Below are 23,191 nucleotides of genomic sequence, written 5' to 3'. Positions count from 1 at the left end.
GCAAATGATTTCCGTCTGTTTATAAACCCTTCTTGTCTTTGTGAGATATCCCGAACATTGTTTTATAGACTTAAGGACAAAGTTAAGGGCAAATGTGGGTTGGCTTTGGCTACCCCATAATTTATATTAGCTACCTCAATAATATAAATTTAAAATCAAAAGTTTCTACACTGAGAGACTATGTCTCCAAACTCATTAATATGAGCACAGGTAGAGTTCACAGCAGCAGTTATTTTGCTGTCAGTTTCAAATTGGACGAATTGATAGCCGTTGTTTGCTACTAAATTTATCGCCTCAAGCAATGCCACTGCTTCAACCTCTAAAACTGATATATTAGAAGTTGAAAAATCAGACTTCCCCATTATGAAATGACCCTCAGATGGAAACCAAGCTCAGCAGATGGAAACAATTGTGAGAATTTTCAAAATACAAAATTAAAACAGATTAGAAGAAATACCAGATTATTAACTCCAATAAAATTTATCAAAAGGGAAGCACAAAAAAAAAAAGAGGCAGAGATTATGAAATAAATAATGCCTAAGCAGGGCAAAATCCTGATCTGTGGTACAATGCCACTGCAAATTCAAATCCATATCTAAAAAATATCATGATAACAATATCATGATAATACATTGAAAACACACCAAGTTCCAGCCTAAGCAATTCAATTGATCTGTGACTTTACTGCTCAGGTCATAACATAACAAGTATATTCATCCATACCACTACCATTGGTTTGGTACTTTGTCAACCCTTTTCATTAAGGATGCTGTTTGGCAGTAGTAGTTGTATAATTTATTCATCAAACCCAATTAGATCTGATCATTTCATCAAGGATACTATTTGGCAGCTGCAGTGGTATAACTATTAATCAAACCCAATTAGATTAGATCAATTTCAAACCACCTTATAAAAGCAGCAGAAAACTATTGAATAGGAGTTTAAAGCAAAATTTGCATAAGTTTAAACAGCACGAATGCAAATCTTACAACCAAGACCAAAAATACACCGACTCAGACACATCACTCGAAGTGCACCACAATTTACTGCTAAAGCCGAAACAGAACTCAACACTAAGGTAACAGTTTAAACAGAATATTAGCTAAGTCATAACAAAAATAGGTTTCCATTTATAGCTTATCTTCAAACTCAGATAGAGGTGTCATCTGCTCCTTCAAGCCCTTCCTCTTGCGAATATCGGTCACAAGGGTTGCAGCCTGTGATCCAGCCTCCAATGGATCTGATGACATCATATCCCAGTGATCGAACACACATTGAGGGAACGCCTGCCCTGATGTTGCAGCTCTCAACTGGCTGGAGAATCCAAAGGACTCAATGACAGGAAGGTATGCTTTGATGTTGTAAAGTGGAGTCCCAGGCCTCTGCATTTCTTCAAAGACATGTCCACGCTTCTGATTAAGAACACTGTAGATACCACCAAGAGCTTGCTCAGGAGCTTGGATTTCCACCATGTAAACAGGCTCAAGAAGTCTGGGTTTGGCTGTCAGCTGTGAGGCATAGAAGACTCTCCTAGCAGTAGGAATGATCTGACCACCTCCTCTGTGGATAGCATCGGTGTGGAGGACAACATCGCATACTTCAAAGCAAATGGCTCTCATGTTTTCTTCAGACAAAGCACCTTCTTTTGATGCCCACTGGAATCCAGCAACAACAGAATCCTTGATTTCATTCAAGTATTGGACTCCCTTACACATATCAACCACCATGTTGGGTCCAGTGGTCTCAGGTCCAAAACACCAGATTTTCTTGGCAAGATCCTTATCCCAACCATACTCTTCTGACAAGATTTTGGAACGATTCTTAGGGTCATCCCTTGGTCCAATCTTGCCATCATCAATGGCCTCAGCAAGCCCATCCTCCAACGGTCTAGCTTCCATGTACAATCTGTTGTGCTTGTTGGGTGATTTGCTCATCACAGTGCGGCATGATCTCTCTAGAACAGTCTCTCTGAAGGAGACAACAGGGTCGGATTTGATAATCTCAGCTCCACCCATGAAATCATCCTGCAAATCCTTCAAACAGATCTCAAGATGAAGTTCTCCTGCACCAGCAACAATGTGTTCACCAGACTCCTCAATAGTACAAACAACCATAGGATCCGACTTAGCAAGACGTTTGAGACCTTCAACAAGCTTAGGAAGATCTGAAGCAACCTTGCACTGTACAGCAACACGCACAACAGGTGAGACGGAAAACTTCATCGCACGAATAGGGTGTGCATCAACTTCCTTCTCATTCGTCAATGTAGCATTCTTGGTGATAAATTGATCCAAACCAACCATAGCGACTGTGTTACCACAAGGCACGTCCTCAACAGTTTCTTGTCTCTTTCCCATCCAAATAACAGTTCGCTGAACACTTTTCACATACAAATCTTTCTTCTCCCCAGGGACAAAATTTGGTCCCATAATTCTGACCTTCAAACCAGTTGAAACTTTACCAGAAAATACACGACCAAAAGCAAAAAACCTTCCTTTATCAGAAGCGGGAATCATCTTTGACACATAAAGCATGAGAGGTCCTTCAGGGTCACAGTTTCTGATAGCAGTAGCATATTGATCATCAAGGGGACCCTCATACAAATTCTCAACACGATACCTCTGAGCTGTTGATGGAGAGGGGAGATGAAAGATCATCATTTCAAGAAGTGCAGTGCTTGCTGGGAGCCATGTCTGCATGACACGTTTCATCAAAGGCTTACCCATCAAGTCCTTCTCCTCTGATTTCATGGTGATCCCTAGCTTTGTCAACATCGGCCACAACTTATCCTTCTGATCATTCATACAAGTGTTAATGACCTGCTTGATAGGCTCATAACAGAACTGAACAAACCCACGCTTGCAAGTAGCTGAACCAGTGTTCTTGGTGGTCCATTTCTTAGTGGCAGGATCAAAGAAATTTTCACCCCAAAGCCTCTCCATCATCTTTGTCTCGTCAACACCAAATTTAGAGGCATACATCTTTGCAAAGTTGGTCAGAGTAAAAGCCCAACCGTGCAAACCAGCAGAGAAAGCAACTGTTCCTTTCTCGGGATACACTTGAACATCACCGAGCAATGGATCTTCATATGTAGCCATGATCACATTAGCATTCTCAATAACTCTTGAGAAGGTCTGATAAGCCTCCTCTCCATCAACCTGGAGCTCAAGGAAGCATCTGTCCATCTTGTTAACTGTCAGAACCGGCCTGATCCTTTCTCCAAGAGCCTGTCGCAGCACAGTTTCAGTCTGCACACAAACCCCCTCGACACAATCCACCACCACTAGTGCTCCATCAGTAATTCGAAGTGCAGCAGTAACCTCGGATGAGAAGTCGACGTGCCCAGGGGAATCAATAAGATTAATGAGATACTCATTCCCATTGCGCTCCCCCTTAAAACTCTTGAGAGACTCGTCACTCATTTCATAGTATAGAGAGATACCAGTGGACTTGATAGTGATACCACGTTCAGCTTCATCAGCACGGGTATCTGTCATTCTGACATCTCCAGCAACCTCTTGTGCTATAATTCCAGCGGCAGCAACAAGGGAATCTGTCAAAGTTGATTTTCCTGCAATTTCAAAACAATAATTGTTATTCTCACAAGGAAAATAGTTCATAACATGACAAAAATATTACAATTCACTCAGATAAAAAAGCTAAACAACTGTATGTAAACAATACAACATCTTTAACATTTGGAAAACAAAAATCTTAATTGAAAAAATGGTATGAATAAATATGTTTTAGACTAATAGTCCCTAAATAAATTGCATCCACTTTCAGTCCTTATTTTCCTCTTCGTAGGGGTTATTTGGAGGAACTAAAAGCACCTATTTTCATAAAAAGTTTACAGAAATGGACTAACAGTGGATACAATTTATTAAGGAACCTGTTTGGATAAAAAGCTTACTTGCAGCTTATAGCACAAGCACCTATCATTACAATCACTTATGTATAAGCTATTCCTATAGCAACAACAACAACCTAGCCTTATTCATATAGCAAAAAACTAAAATAAAGGTAAATTGGTTTCATAAACTAGGGCCTATTTGGATCAGCTTATTTGAGCTTATGAACAATTTCATAAGTTGTTTCCATAAATTATCCCAAAAACTCTCAAAAATATTATGTCAGTGGATAGACTCAAATAAGTCCTATCCAAACAGACACTAAACTTGAAATTGAACAGGTCTGATTCTATAGAGACTAACAACATATTTCAACCAAATATTATAAACATCTTTTCATTACCAAACATTAAAATAAAATACAACAACTTCATAAATTATGACACTATTATTTTCTTTACAAACAAACACCAAAATCAATCTGTTTATGTAACAATACCATAATCAACAGTCATATTACATATTTACGCTAAATTATAAAAAGAAAAAAAAAAAAAAAAAAAACTCACATTATATATTTTTCTACCAAATATTTGAAAAAAGAAAAAAAAATTGACAGATCATGACAGTAATATGAATTTAAGCGAAACATGAATGCAACAAGAAATTCTGAATGAAACAAAGCATACCATGATCAACATGAGCAATAACAGACATATTACGAATGTTGTGTTTGTAGTCCATAATCCGACGTAACTCATCAGCTGTAAACTTCACCTGCAGATATAATCACACAAAAACAAATCAATATTCATATTCATACAAAACAAAAAACAACAGCATTGAGTTTAACTTACCATTGTGACTAGTCTTTGAAATAATCCACACGCAAAAAGAGTGTTGTTGAGAACTGGAAAGATAAAAATAAAAGATTGTTACAGAATGAAGAAACAAAAATAAATTGAATATAGAATAGAAGAAAAGATGAATGAGAAGATGATAACTTACATGAATCCAAAGGCGGATCTCCACCGACAGACAGAGCAGTTGGAGGAGATGAGACGGCTGTTTGTGATGAAAATGAGAGTCTGATAGGTTTTTATTGTTAGGGTTGCCGCAACGCTGAACACTATTACTCCTGCATGGGCCAAAGGACAAAATGGGTATGGATTTGTTGCTTCAACATATATGGCCCAATAAACCTTTTTATTCTTCTTTTCATTTATTGTAAGTATGTTAATCAATTTAAATAATTAATTAATTAATGAGAAATATCCAATTTCTTTTGTTTTTATTTTTTGCAAGTTGACTTCTTGAGTTAAGTGCTCACCTTTTCAAGGTTTTTAGCAAGTCATCTCAGCATGGGTCTTCAAAACTAAATCAATCCAATAAAAAATTCGTAAATTGAACTAAATCAAATTAAACCCGTATTTAATTTGAATGTATTTATATCATATTTTTACACAACCGTATGATTTGGTTCGGTTTGCGGTTTTTATTTTACCAACCAAATCAATATTCATAGAAAACTTTTTAAAATTGATATATTTTCTCTCTTGTTAAGTTTCTTCTTTGTTTTTTATTTCAAAAATATATTTATGTTCTACTTGAAATTTTATACAAATACAAAATCATAGTGTTTTACATTTCTTATATAATAGAATTACTATTTGTTAATGTTTTTAATTTCGTTTATATTGTTTGTTGAAAATAAAATTGCAATGTTGGATGAAATTTAAAATATTGTCAAGAACATTGTTGGAAATATGTTGTGTTATAGCTTTTTAACTCGATTTTAATGTTGGAAACAAAAAATTGTATTATCTCGGAAAAAACCGCACCAACCGATCCGACCCAAACCACATTGGTTTGGTTTGGTTTGGATTTTATTTTAAAAGTCAACCGAATCTAATCAAACCGCATGCTTTTTTATCTTGCGGTTCAGATGACTTTTAACATCAAAACTGAACCAAACCGCACCACGAACACCCCCTACATATTAGTGTATCTCCTATAAAACTCGACATAAAGTTGTTATAGAACGATGATAAAAGAAATCTACTTAAAATAGAAACTTCCTCGGTTGTATCAGTGCTTACAAGTTAAAAGGGTTCATAACTTGATTGAACTCTAATTGTTGTATCAACACGATAATTGCTAATAAGTCTGAAGCCTCACCATCTTTAACATTCAAAATATGTTGCAACTAGAGATGGAAATGAGTCAAGTCAAGTTTAAGAATTTGTTCCGCTAGAAACTTGGCTCTGAAGGTGAGAAAAATATAAGAAGGGGGTTGAATTGTGTTGACTTTTTCAAAACATTTTCTAAGTGTTTGTAAAAAGGTTTAGAGTCCGAAGCAAAACAGAGTCGTGTTCAGAGTCTGGAACAAAGTTATGCAGCAAATTAAAATCAAACACACACACACACACACAAAGGGAGAAATGGATGACACAAAACAATTATATTGGTTCCTCCCACGAATTGAGAGTAGTCAAGTCCCCTTGCACTTCAAATGAATTTTCACTATAAGCTCAAATTGATCGAGCACACAAACAAGAGACTTCTTTTGCTTAATCACACAAGAAGACTTTTATTGCTCAATTACACAAGAAAGAGACTTTTACAGTCTAACTTAAATGTTTTGTGCACTATTTGATTTTGACAGAGTAAGCACACTTGTAAAATTCAAAGCCTCCTTTTTATTTTCTTCAACTACTCAGGTCCTTATATACAAGAGTTTATGATAACCGTTATTGAAGAGCATCAGCGCATCAAATGAGCTCTTGAAAAAATTAATCAAAGACGTTGAAACTTTTTATGAAATGGATAATGTCGTTGAATAGACATTTAAAATTCTTTTGCTTCTAATAGAATGATCTATTACATTCTCTTTGTCTTTGAATTCTATTATTTGTTTCTGCACGTGGTCATAAGAAGACAAATTGTACTGCTGGAGTCTGATGGAGACATTCCTCCATAAGACGACAAACTGGTTTAGAGCTTTCAGCTTCTAACGTCACATTCAGAAGCTTTATCCTTCATAGTCTTCATTCCTTCATATGTTTCTGATCTTCAAATGCTTCTGAACTAAATTCCTCCTTTAATAAGAATGTTGACTTTCTTTAACATTCAAGATAGGTTGTAACTAGAGTTGGAAATGCGTCAAGTCGAGTTTAAGAATTTTTTCCGCTTGAAACGCGGCTTGAGATCGACACAAACTTTTTTTTGAAAGAAAATTGAATTACCTTTCATATTATTTAAGCAAAATTACACTTTTAGTCCCTTAACTTAATTTCAGGTAACAGTTTGGTCCTTTATCTTTTTTTCATTTCAATTTGGTCCTTTTTGTCCATTTTCAAATGAAATTTTAAGCTTAAAATTCATGATTTTATTTTCTTATGGTCTTTCAGTGTTCAAATCTATGATCCTCGTCTATATTTGTATAAGAATATTAGATTTGAAGCTTGAAAATGTGTATGAAAATGGACAAAAAGGACCAAATTGAAATGAAAAAAAGATAAAGGACCAAACTGTTACCTGAAATTAAGTTAAGAGACTAAAAGTGTAATTTTTTCTATTATTTATTTGATTTTTTAATATACTTTATGGTATTTTTTGAGAATTATATAGGTCGACATAATTTTTATTCTACATATGTTTATAATTTTTATATCATATTTACTTACAATGATGATTTTTTTTTTTTTTTTTATAAATAAATGCATAAAATAATAACTTAAATTATCTTGTGGTTGACCTTCATTGATGTACTTTTTTTCTTTCTTGGAAAGATTCACTAATGAACTTAAATTGTAATTTTAAGTGGTGTTTTAATATCACGTCAATTTTAAGCAATATATCAATCTTTCAATGGTGCAATTTTTCAGAGTCCAACACCTTTACATTATTACATAAATTATTTCATTTGAATATTCTTTGTTTGACTTTTAATTTAATTATTTGTAGAAATCTAATTTTGAAATATTAGACGGAGAAAACTTTGTGATTTCTCAATTATTTTTTAGATAATTTCTTTTATAAGCAAGAAATGCACTTGCGAAAAAGAATAAACTGAAGGGACATAAATCTAATCGATGAAAGAAAGAAGACAAGAAAAATATAAATAAAAAAGCGTTTCATATTAAATAAGGATTTCATTCCTACATTCTCGAATATAGTCTTTGATATTAAATATAGTCTTTGTAAGACGGATAATTTAATCTCGTAGTAACCAAATTTTGTGATTGAGACTAACCGATCTTCTTCAATTTGACATACAAAAGACATTGATATAATCCAAGATAATATGAAGCCTAACAGCACATTGAAGAATAGTCATTGAATCTTCATCACAAAGAAACAAAAGTTAGCAAGTGCTCTAACACTAACACATAGGCTTTATATATATCAACCACCAAAATGTAGACATCAATATGTATAAGTATGAAGGAAGCACTAATATGCAACTCTTCCTTAACCATATCTTGGTACTTAAAGTAACAAAACAATACACAACCCTTAAAACAAATCTATCTCAAAATTGTATGCAAAGGTGAATAAAACCAAGAGGAACTCCAACGCAACATCAAAGTTGAACTAAAAAATTACCAAGAATACAAATCTGCATGACTCCACAAATCCAATAGAATCAACCATATTACTGAATAAAGCTTCCACATTTGGCTTAGTATTGTACTCAAGAATAGGTCTAAACATAATATACTCCATATAACCAACACCAGAAAGCAACAGAATCATCAAATATGACTTTTATCAAGCATCTTGTGAGATTTATCAACTCAAAGCAAATGACAAATTCTTGTAAATCAAAACAACTTCAAATCACATATTTATCAACTCAAAGCAAATGACCAATAAAAGTTATAGAATATGAAAATTTACAAACTTAGAATTATTTTGTTATTTATGGAATATTTATTATCATATTATGGATTAAAAATAAGTTATATTATTTGGTAAAAAAAAGTTATATTACATGTATTGATAAACTAAAGGTTTTTTTTAGGGGAAACTATAAAGATGTTAATGTGATATAGCAAAAATATTATAATTGAATATTGGACCTGGGGTTATATTTGTCGTGTCGTACAACCAACAAAGATGGAAAAGGCATGGTAAAACAAGCTACAAATAAAAATATATAGTGCAATGAATTGGTTTTATTATTAAAAATTTTGAGTTACAATTCTTATCTAAATATTAACAACAATATTATCTATGCGTATTATACTATTAATATACTTATCTTATTAATATCCAATTAGTGCGTATTTGAAAGTCACTGACGTGTTTCGTTAATCTTGACATATATACATGCCTTTTTTATCAGTGCTACATAATATTTGATGGAGGCAAGTTATAAGGCATGTATCATATTGGTAGAGTTGGTGGATCAAAAGTCCACCATAATATATTACTCCCTCCGTCCCAAATTGTATGTCACTTTAGAAAAAATATTTGTCCTAAATTATATGTCGCTTTACAATATCAATAAAAAATTAATGTTACTTTTCCTATTATATCCTTAACTATTTATTACTCTCTCTTCTTTCAATTCCTTCATTTATCTTTCCCATATCATTTATTGAGGATAATTTTGTAAAACAACTCATAATATCTCTTTCCCACACAATATTAATTACATTTCTTAATATGTGTGAAATGCCCAAAACGTCATACAATTTGGGACGGAAGGAGTATTATTTATACTTTCATTTTTTTTTGCTAACATTATATAGTTTCAATTAATGTTGTCTATTTGCTAAACTTGTCTTGTAATAATCAATTTTTGTTTAGTTCCAAACATGGACTCTAATAGGCTGCATGAGCTCAAAGCATTTGATGACACAAAAACCGGTGTTAAAGGCCTTGTTGATAAAGGTGTTGTCAAAATCCCAACATTATTTCACCACCCACTTGATAAATTTGGAAAGGCCACAAATTCAAACAATACACAACACATTATTCCTATTATAGACTTTGCAAATTTTGGTAATGATCCAAAAACAAGACATGAAATTACAAGCAAAATAAGGGAAGCATGTGAGACATGGGGTTTCTTTCAAGTGGTCAATCATGGCATTCCTTTGAATGTTCTTGAGGATATGAGAAATGGAGTGATTAGATTCTTTGAACAAGATGTTGAAGTGAAAAAAGAGTTATATTCTCGTGATCCAATGAGGCCATTTTCATACAATAGCAATTTTAATCTTTATAGTTCATCAGCACTCAATTGGAGGGATACTTTTGTGTGTTCCTTGGCTCCTAATGCTCCTAAACCACAAGACTTGCCACTAGTATGCAGGTTAGTTTTTTTTTTTTTTAAATGGCAAATAAAAGAAGGTTAGATCATGTCTTAGTATTACCCACTGCTAAAAAAATATAAGGATTAAATGCATTTTAGTTCTCACATTTCCCCCCCTTTTTTTTTGAGGTAGTTCTCACATTTCCCTTAAAATGAATTTTTAGTCCCCTATTTTTAAAATAAATTTTTTGGTCCTTCGTTAATCAAATTTTGGGATTTTTTTTATCCCCTACTATTTTTGATGAAATGGTGCTCTTATTAATGACATGGCAGTGATATAACATTAGCGAGTTGGAAAAAACGCAGCCACGTTAACATAGAAATATGGGGACCTTTTTTAAGGAATTAGTAAGAGTAAAAGTGCATTTAAACCAAAATATAAATTAACGAGAAAAATTTAGAGAGAAAAAATAAGTTTTTTTTCTTCTTCTAATTTTGTCGGTAAATATTATGACGAGAAAACTAGAGAATAATGACCATATTTTTCGTCACTATAATGTCCGTTGCTAATTTTATATTTTTTTCTAGTTGGGACCAAAATTTTAGGCTAATTTGATCATTGAAATTCGGTGATGAGTAGTGTTGTAATTAAGTGAGTCGAACTTGCCTCAACTCGAGTCAATAAGAATTGATTTAGCTTTAAATTCCACTCGAATCAAGTTATATAGCACAAATACATCTCATTTAGTTAATGAATTTATTTTTTAGTTCAAGTTAAATTTATTTGATTACTGAATCAAGTTCAACAAATTAATTGTCTAGAGGATTAGATAGTTCAACTGATTTGAGCTAAAAAAATTAAGGAGTTAAGGAGTTAAATGTCTAGGGTTCAAGTTCTCGCAAAGAAAAACTATTAAAAGAATGACAAAACTCACAATTCTACTTTATCAAAACACTTTTTTTGAAGAAGCAAAACATATTTGAAGTTCAACTAAGTGATTAAATTTAAATGGTTAGTGAACCATATACCGAAAGATAAATTATTTAAGAAAATTCAAATTTGATTCACGCGTAAAACATTTTTTTACATCCGGACTGAACTCTATATTACTCACTCCCTTAAAAACTAGTGGGTTAACACAAATAAACATATTTTAAATTTACACTTTGCATGTGAGCTACAAGGAACTCTTGTAGTCATTATCATCACCTTATTTTCTACTTAAAACAATAAACTCATATGGTCTCTATTGTTGGTAAAGCACAATAGGAGCACGTGCATTCTATTGTAAAAATAAGGCTTAAATATTATAATCGTCTCTGTAATTTGGTCAAGTTTTGATTTTCGTCCCTGTAAAAAAAAACTTTGAAATACATCCCTGTAAAATTTTTTTTGTTTGAAAATGGTCCTTGGCCCCACTATTCAGCTGAAGTGGCATGGCTTTGGCCACGTGGCAGTTGCTGACTGTGTAACTTTTGCCACGTGGCATGCTACATAATATTAAATTTTAAAAAACATTTTTAAAATTTTGATAATTGTTTTTTAAAATTCAAAAATCTGAAAATAATTTTAAAAAATAAAAAAATCATCAAAAAAAAAACCGATTATATATTTTTAAAAAATATAATTTTTTGAAATATGAAAAAAACGGAAAATTATTTAATTAAATAAAATCTGAATATAAAATTGTCAATATTTAAAAAAAAAATTGAACGTATAATTTTCATATTTTTTTTTAAAAGAAAAAACTTCGAAAATTAAAATTTTTGAAAACTTATTTTTTTGACAAAAAACACAGTTAAAATTTAATTTTTTGAAAAAAAAGTGAAAATTAGATTCTTGAAAAATACGATTTTTTAGTTTAAAAATGATATATTAATTTTTTTTTTTATAAAATACTGACAATTATATTGTCAAAAGTTATGAATGTTGAGATTATGTAATTTTTAAAAAATTTCTTATCATATTTTAATTTTCAAAATTTTATTTCCAGATTTTAAAAAAAAAACTACTTTCTAATTTTTTTTCTTCATAGTTTAAACAAAATATATATTTAAAAGTTATATGATCGAAAAAATATTTGGAATTTTTTAAATTTATTTTCAGTTTTTAAAAACTATTTTCAAAATTTTAAAAATATTTTTTATGTTTTTTTAATTATGTGGCATGCCACGTCATCGCCATGTGGCAAAAGTTGCACAGTCAGCAACTGCCACGTGGGCAAAACCATACCAACTCAATGATGAAGTGGGGTCAGGGACCTTTTTCAAACAAATTTTTTTTTGCAAGGATATTTCAAAGTTTTTTTTTTACATGGACGAAAATTAAAATTGGACTAAATTACATGGACGATTATCATATTTAAGCCTAAAAATAATACGGGAGTATTCTAGACTGATTATGCTCACAAAACAATAACAATTGAGAGTCCTTGTATCGAACCAACATGAATGAATTAAATAAATAATTTGACCCATTTGCTTGTTGCTGAATTATTTTGTAGGGATGAACTTTTGGAATATGGTGAATATGTAACGAAACTTGGAATGACACTCTTTGAATTACTATCAGAAGCTCTTGGATTGCATCCAAACCATTTAAAAGACATGGGTTGTGCTAAGGGGATTCTATCACTTAGTCATTACTATCCTGCTTGTCCTGAACCAGAATTAACTATGGGAACCACAAAACATTCTGATAGTTGTTTTCTCACATTGCTTCTTCAAGATGATCATATTGGTGGCCTCCAAGTTTTTCACCAGAACAAGTGGATTGATATACCTCCAATACCTGATGCTCTTGTTGTTAATGTTGGTGATCTTCTACAGGCAAGTTCTTCTTCTTTTCTATTCTACTTCTGTAGTATATTTTATTGGAGATTAAATCTGCGACTATAAAGCATCTATAGTTCCGTTTGTGCCATTCAAAAAATAAAAAAAAACTATAGTTCCGTTTGTATTACTGTAATAAATTAGGGTTCAGTGTTGCAAGTAATATATATAGTTCCACTCCTTGCCTTCTTTAATGTCATGATTCTAATTATTCCCCCTACACGTTCTTATTGTGTGTGTAAGGAACTTATATATACGAATGTAGCTAATTAATATTGTTGTAATTTGAGTTACAGCTGGTAACAAATGACAAATTCAAGAGTGTGGAGCACAAAGTGTTGGCAAACATCATAGGTCCTAGAGTATCTGTTGCATGTTTTTTCAATGCAGATCTTAACTCTTTCTCAAACCAATACGGACCTATAAAAGAATTTTTATCAGAAGACAATCCTCCCAAATACAAAGAAATAACTATTTCAGAATATGTAGCCTACTACAATACAAAAGGGATTGATGGGATCTCTGCTCTTCAACATTTCAGAGTTTGACTTGGCTACTTAAGTTGAAAATTATGATGTATAAGTTTAAACAAGTTTTTGTTCATGCAAATATGTCAATATTTGCTTTTACTCTTTGCAAAACTTTTGTAGCTCAGTTGGTTGGAACAATGCATAAATAAAATATGCAAGGTCTGGAGTTCAAACCCCGGCGGCCACTAAAAAAAAAAAAGATTCTTGAAATAAATGATATTTGCTTTTACATGTAGTTTTCTTTTACAAAATTTAATTATTGTTTTTGGTACTTCAATATTTATTCATGTTGGTTTTAAATCTTATAATAATTTGCTAGGCATATCAATTTTAGTCCATGAAATATGATGAATTATATATCTCATATTAACAACCAAATGGCAAATTTCCGATATCTCAAAGAAAAGCAAACCAAACTGAAAAAGGAAAACTATTATACATATTTAGAGAGACGAAGTTTTGTTTTAACCTTAACATCTATCAAATTTAGTATGATTATTATATCAACTATATATGTTGTTGGCACTTGCTGCTCAAAGGAAAAAACATAAGAAATGAGTTATTATTGACACTTGCTGCTATAAGGATAAATATTGATATGAAATGTTTCCTCAGTATGACTTTTTTTTTCCCAACAATAACTTGGTTCTTTCAAAAGGTAAACCTTTTTTTTTTTTATAAAACTAAAATGAAATATAAAAGTCAGGAGAGATGAGCTAGGTCTGCCTTTTATTAGAAAAGGTGAACCTTATTATGTGAAAAACGTAAGGACGGATTATTGAAAGAGTAATGATACATGGACACTTCATTTTTTAAGGGTTAATAGTGATTTACCCCCTGTAATATAGATTATTTTCGGTTTTTCTCTCTGTAAAATTTTCTTTTTGGATCCCGTCCTTGTAATTTGAAGTATTTTGGTTTTAGACCTTCATGAATTTTGACCGTACAAAATCGATAATATGGCAGGGGGTAAACCGAAATTTGCTCAAATTGCAGGGGGGGTAAACCGAAACTTCCACAAATTACAGGGGGCAAAATTTTTTATGAAGGTCTAAAACCAAAAAATCTTTAAATTACAAGGACGGAATCCAAAAAACATATTTTACAGGAGGTAAAACACTATCAACCCTTTTTTTAATATCTCTTTACTTTCATCACATTTATCACACCATCCTTTCAATTTCCTTCTCTCTAAAGATATTAATCGACTTTTGGGTGTTTATCAAATATTTTTCTCATTGAAATTTGTTATGGAGATTAGGCGTCAATCCCAACTCTCTAATTTCAATTTTTATTTTTTTTTATTTTTATCATTGACAATTTTAGTGTAGAAAGGTTTAATTATATAAAAAAATGTTAAAAGTATCCTTATGACATTGTTTAAAGAATTTTGTATCTGACTCAATTATTTTACACTGAAGCTACATGTTTATCAAGAAATTGTAAATATAAGGCAGCTTTCTTGCTCTCGGAGACCACAAGGCTCTTTCTTGAAAAGCAAAAGAAGCAATGCGGCTGCTTCACTTGTTTGATTTTTCCTCATCAAGTCTTACAGTCCACAAGGATATTTCTTGAAGTGCAAGACAATCAAGGTGGTTCCTTCACTTGTTTACTTTCTCGTTGATCTCCAAATCTTGTAGGCCATAAGGCTATTTCTTGAAGTGTAACACAAGCAAAACGATGCCTATATATAAAGGCACATGTTTTCATTTGGATATTTTGCAAGAATGATGGGTCTTAGGACAAGATTTTGAGTGGCATAGTTTAGGCTATAGCCAAATTTGATCTCTCAAATAGTGATAGGGTGTAGGTTGAGGGTTATCCCTTTTTGCTTCTGATTTGTACTTTGCTGACTTGAGCCTTGTTGGGTCATAAGTATTTTTCTAATATATATATGATTTTTCTTCAGAAAAAAAATGCTCAATATTCCCTTCCGATAAATTCTTTTTAAAGTTCACTTTTAGGTAGTTACAAGCAAAATATCGTATTTTATTTTCATCATTGGTGTATTAATTTCATTCAGTGTTTTACTTTATTCCCCAATTAGTTTTGCTCGATTATTTCTAGCTAGTGTTTGTATTGGTTCTTTGTATTTTGACTGTAACTTCTTATGAGTTTTAGCCTAGCACTTCTTGTATGGGTGTGGAGATCCATTGATTTAATATATGAAAAATGCTACTTAGTACGATAATTAATTCGCGGGATACACACGAAGTTAAATAATGATGTTCTAGTTCTTTTTTCTTTATTCACACAACTAGACAAGCCTTTGACTATTATTTAAAAAAAAAAAAACAAGCCTTTGACTACAGTAATTATACTGAAATATATTTTGACGAGTAAATAGGCAATTACACTCTGGAATTGTGTTTCGTTAATTATTCCTCTGAAATTAACAAAACTTCAATTACCCCTTTGAAATTGCACAACGTTAATCAATTTACCCCCTTCGTCAAGTTTTTCTGTTAGTTAACATAACGTTTTGCAAATACCCCTGAAGTTTTGCACTTACCCGAACTTTAAAATTTATATTAAAGATTATGTTTCCTCAAATGATATTAAAGACAAACAATTAACAATTAGCTTTATGTCTCCTCTTAAGTTTTTGGAATAGAATTATTGAATTTTATCAACGTCATGCAATTTCAGGGGGGTATTTGAAGTTTTCTTAATTTCAGGGGGGTAATTGACGAAACTTACAATTTCAGGGGGGTAGTTGCCTATTTACTCATATTTTGGCATTGAGATACATGGATAAATTCATCTAAACGATTGTAATTTGCTCAAATTTGTTTGTATATTGGCAAAAGTTATGACGGTGTGCTTCATTTATGTGATTTTTTTTACATTTATCTCTGTTTTAGAGGCAATTACAGTAAATTTCAAATGTCATTTTGATATCTGAATGTATAATGATTAGTTACAATAATTCCTCAATATATCAAAATTTTAAAATAGTTATTGATTGTACACTATATTAGTCAAAATAGATTCAGACGCTAAAATAATATCTCGGTACTCACAATATTTGGACTAGCGAAGTGCACAATCAAGGACTATTTTAAAATTTTGATACATCAAAAGAACTCTTATGACTACTCATTACACATTTATGAACCAAATTGACTATTACTTTTTTTTTTGTTACAATTACCCCTTGTTTCTATTGTTTAAGAATTGTAATTGGAGTTTAGTTTTACTTATGCTGTCAAACTAGAGATTAGCGGTTTGGAGTTGAAAATATTTTTTTTCGGTTTTGAATATGATAATTTAATAATAAAAAAAAATATAGCACACAAGTGTTGGATTGCATATTCAATAACACGGTCGTGTGTTTTACACGAAAACCCAATCGCATCATTTAGCAGTGCTCTTAATATATATTTTATTTTGTCTTCTTCAAAAATAAAATGTTTTCTTTTCTGCTTCAATTTTTCAAAATTAGATTTGTACTTTTTATTTGACATTTTCTATTATTGCAAATTATATTATAGGAGTATAAAAAATATATGTAAAATTACTATGTAGTCCCTTAACTATTTTTGAGGTCTCACTTTGTTCCCTTAACTAAATTTTGTTCATCTAGGTCCCTCAACTATATCTACGTTACTAAAGTATATATGTCCCTTTCGTTAATATTTAACCTCAAACGTCTAATGTTGACCAATAATGTAGGTGATCCACCAAAGAAAACCATTTGATCTTTTTGACAAAAAGAAAATTGTTGATCCTAAAGGTCTATTGTATCTAACAATGAACTAGAGAGGCTTGTGAAGATGATGACGAAAATGAAGAAATAGAAAAAAGATCCTTGTGAGTGGTTTATTGTGAGATACAATAGACCTTCAAGATCCAATGATTTTTTTTTTTTTTGAAAAAAGAATCAAATTGTTAAAATTAAAAATTAAAATTAAAATTAAAAAGATTAATGAGGTTTTTGACGGAACACTTACAATGTTGGTCTACATTAAATTGGGGTCAAATATTAATGGAATGGACCTATTTGAATGACAAAAATATAGTTAAGGGGCTCAAATGGAACAAAAACTAGTTCATGGATCAACGTGAAACCTCAAAAATAGGTAAGGGACCATAAGAGCAATTAAGTGAAAAATATATTACAAAAGAATGAAGAATATAAACAAAATAATTTAACAAAGTAAATTAGAAATGAAGATAGAGAACATGGAACATGGACGAGAAGAAACAATGTAGACTTTCCAACCCTCAGTATCTCCTTTAATAACTCCCTTTATGTCAATATGGAGATGAGGATGAAAAATAAGAAAGAAGAGAGCTTTCTTTTTTAACTTTAGAAATGAGAAGGGAATTAGAAATGTGTAAAAAAAAAAACGTATAAGAGGTTTCATTATTATATAGTAACCAACAGTTCATTTGGAGGAAATCAACTAGAAAACTCATCTAGCATTGTCGTGGTTACGTCCATTATCTCACTGATCATGATCATGATCATGTAAAAGAAGCTTTAAGGAGAGAGGATGAGTCAACTTATTATCTTCTCAATGTTATTTTACTAATCAGTTCTTTTGTATTCTAATACTTTTTTGTAGAAAAAAGTTAAACTGCTGTTTGTGCTTTCTGTTTTGTTTGTGTGTTGTGTTGCACTGTATGTTTGTTGTTTTCGTTTTGTTTTCAGGAAGATGAAGCTGGTGGTGGTTTGATCCGGATCTTGGTTTAATGTTAATCTTAAATCTGGATTTTCTTGATTTAGGATCTGGTTACAAAAAAGTTCTGTTTCATCTGTGTGGATTTGATTCCGCAGATGTTTCTCGAAAGAGTTTGGTGCATAATGTAACGCTCCTATTTCTATTAAAGCAATTAAACATGCGAATAATACATTTATTCAAGAAATAGAGATTACGTCTTATTCAAAATTCAAAAACCGATAGACATGTATGTAAACCTCAACAGTTACAGCGGAATATAAATCAGAGTGATCAAATATATACATGCCATGAGCAAATAAATCATATCCAAAAGATAAATCTCAAAACCCAAACATCGGGTAGTCATCAACAAAATAATAATCCCAACGAAAATATAAACAACCTAATCTAGACCGACACGACAAGCCTAGATCAGAGCCGACACGACACCGATATCGGAGGAAGCTCCCGATATCCCAAGCAAAGACTCACCGAGACTACTCCTGCACAACGTCTACTCACCCATACAGGCAAGTAGGCGGTTAAAACCACTGGGGGTAAGCATTACATTATCATAATCCAGATAATAATCAAATCAAATAAATATCATGTACTTGAATAATAATAGTCATGCATAAATACTTATATCACAACTTGATAGCTCATATCCACATATATCAATCACATGAATAATTATCCAATCATAAATATTCATTCACAACATCAATCATAAACAATCATTGTCAACTTTCATTCTTCTCAATTCATCACCAATCACATATTTCACATAGGACTCATGCTATGATATGCACTTATTGACACATAAATGCATGTGGTACCAAATCTCAACAAGGTCGTCACCTCCGATGGACAAGTCAACATCGCATGTAAGGCTCACCTCTGCCTTACAATAATCTCGAAGTAAAAGATTCATCCCTTTTACAGCAACAACGACTATGATGCATGGACATGTGTAAGGACTCGATAATGCGACAACAAATCACAATCTCAACTCAATATATAGGACAACACCCAATTATATTGATTATCTCCACAACATTGCATTATCAAGAAAACATGCCCACACAAATAAATCATAGAATTCATCATCACACATCAACATATTATCAATAATCAACAATGTCACTCAACATCAACTATATCATATAGTTTCACCAATTCAAGCATTCTCATATTCCAAGTAAGATAGCAAAATATATCTCATGATCATTATCACATCCCAATTACATATTTACATACTCAATTATTCCCTCTAATACTTCATTAAGCCCAATATCAAGTTTGGAAAAGTTTCACGACTCATAGAAAAAGTTATGCTAAGTTTTCACAAAAATTCACATGACCCATGTGTAGTAATTTGATCATAACTCGAGTTCTAAAAATCATTTGGACCTGAAACCAACGCCATTAGAAAGCTAACAAAATTATCTAAAACTTTCATGTTTACACCAAAGGCCAATTCGAAACAGAAATAGGTGAAAAAGACGCAAGAACGCGAAACAGGAGATGCTGGAACTGGCCTGCTTCTGAAGTGTGCTTCTGAAGTATGCTTCTGAAGTATGCTTCTGAAGTGTGCTTCTGAAGTTTGCTTCTGAAGTTTGCTTCTAAAGTATGCTTCTGAAGTTTGCTTCTGAAGTGTTCGCTTACAGCTTTTCCAAAAAGTGCGTTTTTCACTATTTCGCGCGTAAAATGCAAACCGTTAATCGGATTTTGATGCCGTTTTCACCTACACGATCCTGACACTTGACTCTAACATAATCTATAAAAATTTCATGTTTCAACCATCCCAAAAGTCATTTTCCAAAACCTCACATAATCACTTATTGGCGAAAACGCTTAAACATCGACATTTCACACGAAAAACCCGTTTTCTCCCAAACGACTCAACTAACATAACCACAACGTGAAAACAGAAATTCTCATAGGTTCAATTCATCCAACAATAACAAAATTTCAGTCAACAACCATATATATATCAAAAAGTTCATTTTGGTCCTTCACATGAACACTTAACTCAACTTCACTAATTTCACAAAACCATCAACAACAATTTATTTCTCATCATCAATCCACAATTAAGTATACCCAAATCATAATTCACTTACAATAGCATCAGTTAACAATAACCACATTAATGGAATATGAATCACATCTCTTTTCAATCAAAGCATATCAAATTTCATCAATTAAGCATAATTTCATAACTTAACATTTATACATACTTTGAAACATGTAATTTCACCCATAAACATACCATAATCATCAATTCAAGCACAAGAAAATAGCATCACAGCAAGAGCACGAATTTAACAACAATTGTTCACCAACCCATTTTCATACAACATGAGAAAATGCAAAGATTGTACATGATTATGATAATAACTAACCCCCTTACCTTTGAAGTTGATTATCTCTAACCCTTGCTTCAATTCAGCTCCTAGGTCACCCAAATTGATTCCCCAAGCTTTCCCTTCAACACTCTTGTTCTTCTCTTCACCTCTTTCTCGCTCTATCTCCCTCTCTCTCTAGGAAAGTGTTTTGTGAAGTGAATGAAAGATATTTTCCTATGACAACCCTAATGTTATCTCCCTTAATGGGCTCAATTCCAAATTCTAATGGGCCTAACTCATTCTAACATAATTCAAAAGTTTCTATACACTCAACGGTAATTACTAACAACGGTAAAATATAACCAACGGTCACTAACGGTAAAAACTAATCACTACACTAGTAACTTAGTAAAATAAGGGTCCTCACCAATTAATAAAATAATTCTCACCAAAATTACCATTTTACCCTTACCCGTCAAATGACCAAAATACCCTTCTAATACGGTAATCCATTTAAATGCACCCAATGACAATTAAATACACACAAGCACATTTAATCACACACAAACACAATTAAAAGTAATTAAAATAAATCTAGCTAAAAATTGGGCTGTTACAACTCTCCCCCCCTAAAAAGAATTTTCGCCCTCGAAAATTTACCTGAAGGAAACAACTCCGGATACGAAACTCTCATCCTACTCTCCGGTTCCCAAGTGGCACTCTCTCCAGTTGGTCCAACCCAAATCACCTTGACCAAAGCAATCTCCTTGCCACGCAAACGCTTCAACTCGCGATCCTCAATCCTAATCGGCAAAGTCTCAACCGTCAAATTATCTCTTACTTCCAACTCATCCACTTGAATCACATGAGACGCATCATGCACATACTTCCTCAACTGAGACACATGAAACACATTATGAAGATTCGACAAAGACGGTGGCAACGCAATCCGGTACGCTACAACCCCAACCTTCTCAATGACATCAAACGGCCCAACAAAACGAGGAGTCAACTTCCTACACTTTAAAGCACGACCAACTCCGGTCACAGGATTCACCCTCAAAAACACATGATCACCAACTTGAAACTCAATATCCTTTCTCCTCTTATCATGATAACTCTTCTGTCTACTCTGAGACGCCTTCATCTTCTCCTGAATCATCTTAACCTTTTCCGTAGTTTCTTGCACAACTTCCGGCCCAAACAAAGCACTTTCTCCGGATTCAAACCAACACAACGGTGTCCTACACCTCCGACCATACAAAGCCTCAAACGGTGCCATACCGATACTAGCATGAAAACTGTTGTTGTAAGTAAACTCAATCAACGGTAAACATTCGTCCCAACTGACACCTTGCTCCAAAACACAAGCTCTCAACAAATCCTCCAAACTCTGAATAGTCCATTCTGTCTGCCCATCGGTCTGAGGATGGTAAGCAGAACTCAATCTCAACTTAGTTCCTAAAGCAGCTTGCAAACTCTCCCAAAATTTAGAAGTAAACCTCGGATCCCGATCCGACACAATACTAGAAGGAATACCATGCAATCTAACAATCTGCTCAATGTAGATCTCAGCCAACTTCGCTACCGACATACCAGTCTTGATAGGAACAAAATGCGCTGACTTCGTCAACCGATCAACAATCACCCAAATCGAATCGAAACCCTTACTAGTCTTAGGCAACGCTCCAACAAAATCCATAGAAATGCTATCCCACTTCCACTCTGGCACAAACAACGGTTGCATCAAACCCGACGGTCTCTGATGTTCAATCTTCGATTTCTGACAAACCAAACAAGCATAAACAAACTCAGCAATCTCCTTCTTCATTCCAGGCCACCAAAACAACCTTTTCAAATCCTGATACATCTTAGTTGCTCCTGGATGAATACTCAAACTACTTCTATGACCTTCGTCCAAAATTTGCCTCTTAAGCTCAAACACATCCGGCACACAAACTCGATCACGAAACATCAAAACACCAGTCTCACCCAATCTAAAGTCTCCACCTTTTCCTTGATTAACCAACGTCACTCGATTCACGAGTTCCAAATCTTCCTTCTGACCATTCTTGATCTCTTCCAAAATATTGCTTGTCAACTTCAACATACCCAACCTCAGACCATCAGGTGTCAACTCACTAACCAAACTCAAGTCTCGAAACTGCTCAATCAATTCCAACTCTTTAACCATCAAAGCAGACATATGCAAAGTCTTTCTACTCAAAGCATCCGCAACAACATTAGCCTTTCCGGGATGATAACTCAACTGAAAATCAAAATCCTTAAGATATTCCAACCATCTTCTCTGCCTCATATTCAACTCTTTCTGATCAAACAAATACTTCAAACTCTTGTGGTCACTGAACACCTCAAACTTAGAACCATACAGATAATGTCTCCAAATCTTCAATGTATACACAACGGCTGCCAATTCCAAATCATGAGTCGGATAATTCTTCTCATGCACTTTCAATTGCCTCGAAGCATAAGCTACAACCTGACGATTCTGCATAAGCACACCACCAAGACCCATCTTAGAAGCATCACAATACACAACAAACGATTCCTTCGGATTCGGCAAAATCAACACCGGAGCTGAAGTCAACCTCTTCTTCAACTCTTGGAAACTCTTCTCACACTTGGCATCCCAAACATAAGCCTGTCCTTTCCGAGTCAACTGCGTCAATGGCAA

General features: G+C 33.0%; 2 protein-coding genes across 2 annotated transcripts; one reads left to right on the top strand and one right to left on the bottom strand.

The window, feature by feature from the left end:
- Positions 1-710: 710 nt before the first annotated feature.
- LOC11408360 (elongation factor 2) lies at positions 711-5,016 on the bottom strand. The gene is made up of 4 exons (XM_003596138.4): positions 4,860-5,016; positions 4,709-4,761; positions 4,541-4,628; positions 711-3,571 (listed from the first exon to the last, which is right to left on the bottom strand). The coding sequence occupies exons 2-4, from the start codon at positions 4,709-4,711 to the stop codon at positions 1,131-1,133; spliced, it is 2,532 nt and encodes an 843-aa protein (XP_003596186.1). The 5' UTR covers positions 4,712-4,761; positions 4,860-5,016; the 3' UTR covers positions 711-1,130.
- Positions 5,017-9,647: 4,631 nt separating this feature from the next.
- LOC11409765 (1-aminocyclopropane-1-carboxylate oxidase homolog 1) lies at positions 9,648-13,674 on the top strand. Its single transcript, XM_003596137.4, has 3 exons — positions 9,648-10,176; positions 12,621-12,945; positions 13,245-13,674. Exons 1-3 carry the CDS (start codon positions 9,677-9,679, stop codon positions 13,494-13,496), a joined length of 1,077 nt encoding a protein of 358 aa, XP_003596185.1. The 5' UTR covers positions 9,648-9,676; the 3' UTR covers positions 13,497-13,674.
- Positions 13,675-23,191: the final 9,517 nt, after the last annotated feature.

This window comes from Medicago truncatula, chromosome 2 (genome assembly GCF_003473485.1).
Source record: "Medicago truncatula cultivar Jemalong A17 chromosome 2, MtrunA17r5.0-ANR, whole genome shotgun sequence".
NCBI lineage: Eukaryota > Viridiplantae > Streptophyta > Magnoliopsida > Fabales > Fabaceae > Medicago > Medicago truncatula.
Note: the sequence above shows the minus strand (reverse complement) of the source record. Positions and strands in the feature narration are given on the sequence as shown.

What these genes read in the sequence shown, in the direction of transcription:
- LOC11408360 (XM_003596138.4), bottom strand. An exon ending in TATTGCTCATGTTGATCATG is followed by an intron (nt 3,572 to 4,540) that starts GTATGCTTTGTT and finishes TTGAAATTGCAG; the next exon opens with GAAAATCAACTTTGACAGAT.
- LOC11409765 (XM_003596137.4), top strand. Translation starts at nt 9,677, where the DNA reads ATGGACTCTAATAGGCTGCATGAGCTCAAAGCATTTGATGACACAAAA. An exon ending in GACTTGCCACTAGTATGCAG is followed by an intron (nt 10,177 to 12,620) that starts GTTAGTTTTTTT and finishes ATTATTTTGTAG; the next exon opens with GGATGAACTTTTGGAATATG. An exon ending in ATGTTGGTGATCTTCTACAG is followed by an intron (nt 12,946 to 13,244) that starts GCAAGTTCTTCT and finishes TTTGAGTTACAG; the next exon opens with CTGGTAACAAATGACAAATT.